Source organism: Mandrillus leucophaeus, unplaced genomic scaffold (genome assembly GCF_000951045.1).
Source record: "Mandrillus leucophaeus isolate KB7577 unplaced genomic scaffold, Mleu.le_1.0 Scaffold29, whole genome shotgun sequence".
NCBI classification, from domain to species: Eukaryota; Metazoa; Chordata; class Mammalia; order Primates; family Cercopithecidae; genus Mandrillus; species Mandrillus leucophaeus.
Window position 1 is genome coordinate 1,907,959 of NW_012103031.1, and position 5,354 is coordinate 1,913,312.

Below are 5,354 nucleotides of genomic sequence, written 5' to 3' on the forward strand. Positions count from 1 at the left end.
GGTTGAGGTGAGAGGATCCCTTGAGCCCAGAAGGTTGAGGCTGCAGTGAGCCATAATTGTACGACTACACTCCAGCCTGGGGAACAGAGCAAGACCCTGTTTCATTTAAAAAAAAAAAAAAAAAAGCCAACAGTGGTGGCTCATGCCTGTAATTCCAGCACTTTGGGAGGCCAAGTTGGGTAGATCACCTGAGGTCAGGGGTTCGAGACCAGGCTGACCAATATGGTAAACCCCATCTTCACTAAAAATACAAAAGTTGGCCAGGTGTGGTGGCGGGTGCCTGTAATCCCAGTTACTTGGGAGCTGAGACAGGAGAATCGCTTGTACCCAGGAGGCAGAGCTTGCAGTAAGCCAAGATCGTGCCACTGTACTCTAGGCCTGGGTGACAGAGTGAGACACCATCTCAAAAAAAAACCACACACACACACAAAACTCAGCCAACATTGGCTCCCCTTTATTTTCAGTGATAAGAAAAACCATGACTTGCAGAAGTTGTGAGAATAAGGATTGTAGTTAGCTCAGTAACTCCAAAAGTGACTCGAGTTTGAAAGGCCAAGAGAGACTAATTACCTCTGCTGATGGCTTTCCGCTTGTAAAAGAGGTCAAAGATGTAGCGGGTTTTCTGGTGGTGGATCCTGAAGATGGGCCACAGAGATTCCACTTTCCTTTTTCCCTCATGCGGTTCTGTTTCAGCTGGGGAGAAACAAAGTGTGTGTTTGGGGGAACAGGGTCGGTCTGCGCAGGATTTTCTTTTTGTAAATAACTAGTGATAATGAATAAATACCACTTTATACCCACTAGGATAGCTATAATCAAAACTATGGCACAATAACAAGTGTTGGCAAGGAAGTGGAGAAATTGGAAGTCTCCTACCTTCCTGGTTGGAATGTAAAATGGTGGAACCACTGCAGAAAAGAGTTAGGTGGCTCCTCAAGAAGTTAAACAGGGCTGGCCGGACTTGGTGGCTCACACCTGTAATCCCAGCACTTTGGGAGGCTGAGATGGGCAGATCACTTGAGGTCAGGAGTCTGAGACCAGCCTGGTCAACATGGTGAAACCCCATCTCTACTAAAAATACAAAAGAATTAGCAGGGTATGATGGTGCGTGCCTGTAATCCCATCTACTTGGGAGGCTGAGGTGGGAGAATCGTTTGAACCCTGAGGGGGAGGATGCGGTATCAAAAAAAAAAAAAACAAAACAGGGAATGAAGTTAGGTACTGATGTATTCTACAACACAGATGAACCTTGAAACATAAAATTGACTGTGGCAATGGTCGCACAACTTTGTGAATATACTAAAAACCCCTTAATTGGATAATTTAACAGGATGACTTTCATAGTATATGATTAGTATCTCAATAAAGCTGTTATTTAATAAAAATAAGCCATTGGGCATTTTGGGAGGCCAAGGTCAGCAGATCATGAGGTCAGGAGATCGAGATCAGCCTGACCAACATGGTGAAACCCCATCACTACTAAAAATTTAAAAATTAGCCAGGCGTGGTAGTGCACGCTTGTAATCCCAGTTTCTCAGGAGGCTGAGGCAGGAGAATTGCCTGAACTCGGGAGGTGGAGGTTGCAACGAGCAGAGATCACACCACTGCACTCCAGCCTAGACAACAGTGTGAGATTTCATCTCAAAAAAAATAAATAAATAAATAAAAAGTAAGCTAAGTAATTTAAACATACTTGTTTTAAATTAAAAATGTCTATTTTTGGATCCTTTTGTAATTCATGAGTGTGATGATTGGGTGTTCACATCCATGTGTGAGACATGCCACTCTCAAACTTTGTCACAATGTTGGCACATTACCTGTGTGACAAGAAAAAGAGTCTTTTTAATTACAGAATTAGAAAACATAGATTTTTAAAAAGATCATTCAATGGTAACTTCTGTTAAAAGGTTAGTCCCGGCTGGGCACGGTGGCTCACGCCTGTAATCCCAGCACTTTGGGAGGCCAAGGTGGATGGATCACTTGAGGTCAGGAGTTCGAGAACAGCCTGGCCAACATGGCGAAACACTGTCTCTACTAAAAATACAAAAATTATCTGGGCATGGTGGCACATGCCTATAATCCCAGTTACTCAGGAGGCTGAGGCACGAGAAGTGCTTGAACCCAGGAAGCAGAGGTTGCAGTGAGCTGAGATTATGCCACTGCACTCCAGCCTGGATAACAGATGACCCTGTCTCAAAAAAAAAAAAAAAAAAAAAAAAAGCCAAAAAACCAACCTTGGTCCCTATGCTTTCAGATCTAGTTCTACAGCATAGTAATTTCTCAAGATAATTCTAGGCCCACAGATGGGCATCCTAATCATCCTGAAGGCACCTCTAATTTCATCTCCCAGCCAAAGTCCTTTAGGGCTGAGGAAAAGCCAAATAAACTAGACCAGTCTACAGGTTCTCAGCGAAGTGGCCGCAGGAGAAGCTGACCCTTCAACACATGCAGGATCAGGTGGCACTCATACTCGCCACAAGGCAGTTCTCTCTTAGCAATCAGAAGTTCATCTTTGTCTATGACCTCCTCAGTTTTTAGGGAAGAACAGACGGGCGAGGAGTGGTCAAGAAGACTATGCCTCCCTGTCTCCAGCTTTTAAGCCATTCAATTACCTAGGTATTACAATTCAGCTCAACAAACAGAATGCTGTGATCCAAGCAGAAAAGCAGGAAGTAAAGATTCAGCAGGTGCACATGTAAGACGTGACTTGCTCCTCCTTGGCCTCTGCCATGATTGTGAGGCCTCTCCAGTCGCGTGGAACGGAAAGTCCATTAAATCTCGTTCTTTTGTAAATTGCTTAGTCTCAGGTATGTCTATCAGTAGCATGAAAACAGACTAACACACCCCCATCTCCATGAAAAATTAGCCAAGCGCAGGCCGGGGGCAGTGGCTCACTCCTGTAATCCCAGCACTTTGGGAGGCCGAGGTGGGTGGATCACGAGGTCAGGAGATAGAGACCATCCTGGCTTAGACAGTGAAACCCCGTCTCTACTAAAAAACTAAAAATACAAAAAATTAGCCAGGCATGGTGGCGGGCGCCTGTAGTCCCAGCTACTCAGGAGGGTGAGGCAGGAGAAAGGCATGAACCTGGGAGGCGGAGCTTGCAATGAGCTGAGATCGTGCCACTGCACTCCAGCCTGGGTGACAGAGCGAGACTCCGTCTCAAAAAAAAGAAAAATTAGCCAAGCGCAGCAGTGGATGCCTGTAGTCCCAGCTGCTTGGAAGGCTGAGGTGGGTGGATCACCTGAACCTGGGAGGTGGAGGCTTCAGTGAGCTGTGACTGAACCACTGCACTCCAGCCTGGGCAACAAGGTGAGACCATCTCAAAACAAAAACAAAAAGAAGAAAAACAGAACAAAGAATACTTTTTTCTGGAGGTAAAGAATATCTAAACACAAAGTAAGGTTCCTCCTCCCCTCAAAAGTCACCCTTTAGAAAATGAAGTTAATTTACTTTCAAAGACTTGCAAAATCTTTTCTATTCCTGCACGCTCCCATTTCCTTTATTTTGATAAAGAGCTGTTTGGGGAAGAAATCTCTCAGCCCAGAATGACCATGATTACTGCAACAGGCCCATCCAAATCTAAATCGCAAAGCAAGTTCTGAGTATTTAATAGAAGGTATCTGGTAACAACAGTTTTTTTAAGAAGGGGCAAAGTAATTTAACACTGCTTTAATTTAGTAATTACTGCTGGACAAACGACCTCATAATAACCATGATTAGGTTAGTTACAAGCAAGCATTTCAAAAGTTACTTTAAAAAGTAACTTCAGCCAGGTGTAGTGGCTCATACCTGTAATCCCATCACTTTGGGAGGCCAAGGTGGGTGGATCACTTGAGGCCAGGAGTTGGAGACCAGCCTGGCCAACATGGAGAAACCCCATCTCTACTAAAAAAACAAAAATTAGCCGGGCGTGGTGGCGCGTGCCTGTAATCCAAACTACTCGAGAGGCTGAGGCAGGAGAATTGCTTGAACACGGGAGGCAGAGATTGCAGTGAGCCGAGATCACGCCACTGCACTGCAGCCTGGAAGACAGAGCAAGACTCCATCTCAAAAAAAAAAGTAAATTGGTTAAGTAGTCACACTGTGATCATTTAAGGCAAACAGATGCTTGTGGCTTCAGATAAAATTGCCAATTTCCAAAGACAGCATAAGACATGGGTTCACAAATCTGGTTCACATGCCATTTACACGGAACTGACAGAAAACAGATGCTGCAAAGACTAATCAATGAGACTGAAAAGGAATAGCACTTCCAAGTAAATATATTTTGTATGATTTTAAATATACATCTAACCAAAATAGTAAATAACTATAGGTAGACTATTTGATCTATATTTCATAACCTTTTATATTCAAATTGGAAAAAAAAAAAAAAAGGCTTTTTGAGGACCTTTTCATTAACGTTATCTTATTTTTGGGCACTTTCCATGAGTTCATAAGCAAACACAACAGCTCAGTGTTAGTAGACCACCCTCTTTTTATATTTGCATTTATGCGTGTCCCCTGGGGGCATCTAAGCCTTTGACCCTTGGACCCAGCCCACCCAGAGAGGAACTCCCCTACTCACCTTCTCTCATCTTTTGATCTAATTCATCCAGCGTTGGCTCAATCAACTCCCAGCCATCTGGGGGTGCTTTCCGGCTTCTTTTGACTTTAGGCATTTTCCTTCCACCGGATAATTTGCAAAGATCTAGGGGGAAAAAATGAATTGGTTTCTGAGTCTCAAATCGCCAAAGGCCTTTGTCAGTCATTATTTTAGCACAGGCTGACTTCCTTGAGTCTGCACAAGGTCACAGCTATGGGACAGGGCTCAGCACCCAGACTGTGTTCAAATCCTGGCTCTGCTACTTACCCGCTGTGATCTTCAGAAAGGTACTTAACCTTCCTAAGTCTCTGTTTCCTCATCTGTAAAATGGGGATAATGGAAGCTACCTTATGTGGTCATTGCAAAGACTTCATTATAATTGTATCTATCATGCCTGGTGGATAATGTATGCCTAAGAAACATTTGCTGTTGTCATTAGCTAACTTCAGCTACAAGCTTAACCCTATACTGGATGTTGGGAACACAGAACAAATAGTTAAGGCACAGCCTCTGCCCCTTAAAAGGTGACATTTTAGCAAAAAGACAGACAAGAGAAAAAGCAATTACAATAGAGTATAAGGAGGGCTGTGACTCAGGGAGCCATGGGGGTGAGTATTTAAAAAGGCAAAGATGGAAGGCCAGGCGCGGTGGCTCATGCCTGTAATTCTGGTCTTGGCCAGCACTTTGGGAGGCTGAAGTGGGAGGTTCGCTTGAGCCCAGGAATTTGAGATCAGCCTGAGCAATGAGGTGAAACACTGTCTCTACAAAA

General features: G+C 44.0%; 1 protein-coding gene across 3 annotated transcripts in view; it reads right to left on the reverse strand.

Annotated features, from left to right (window-relative positions):
- Positions 1-5,354, reverse strand: part of BUD31 (BUD31 homolog (S. cerevisiae)) — an 11,535-nt gene that overhangs the window by 4,210 nt on the left and 1,971 nt on the right. For all 3 annotated transcript variants that reach the window (XM_011985791.1, XM_011985790.1, XM_011985792.1), the window contains 2 exons: positions 4,568-4,690; positions 571-693 (listed from right to left, as the gene is read on the reverse strand). In XM_011985791.1, coding sequence (XP_011841181.1) covers positions 571-693; positions 4,568-4,661 — 217 coding nt within the window. In that variant the 5' untranslated portion in view covers positions 4,662-4,690. The remainder of the gene's footprint in view (positions 1-570; positions 694-4,567; positions 4,691-5,354) is intronic.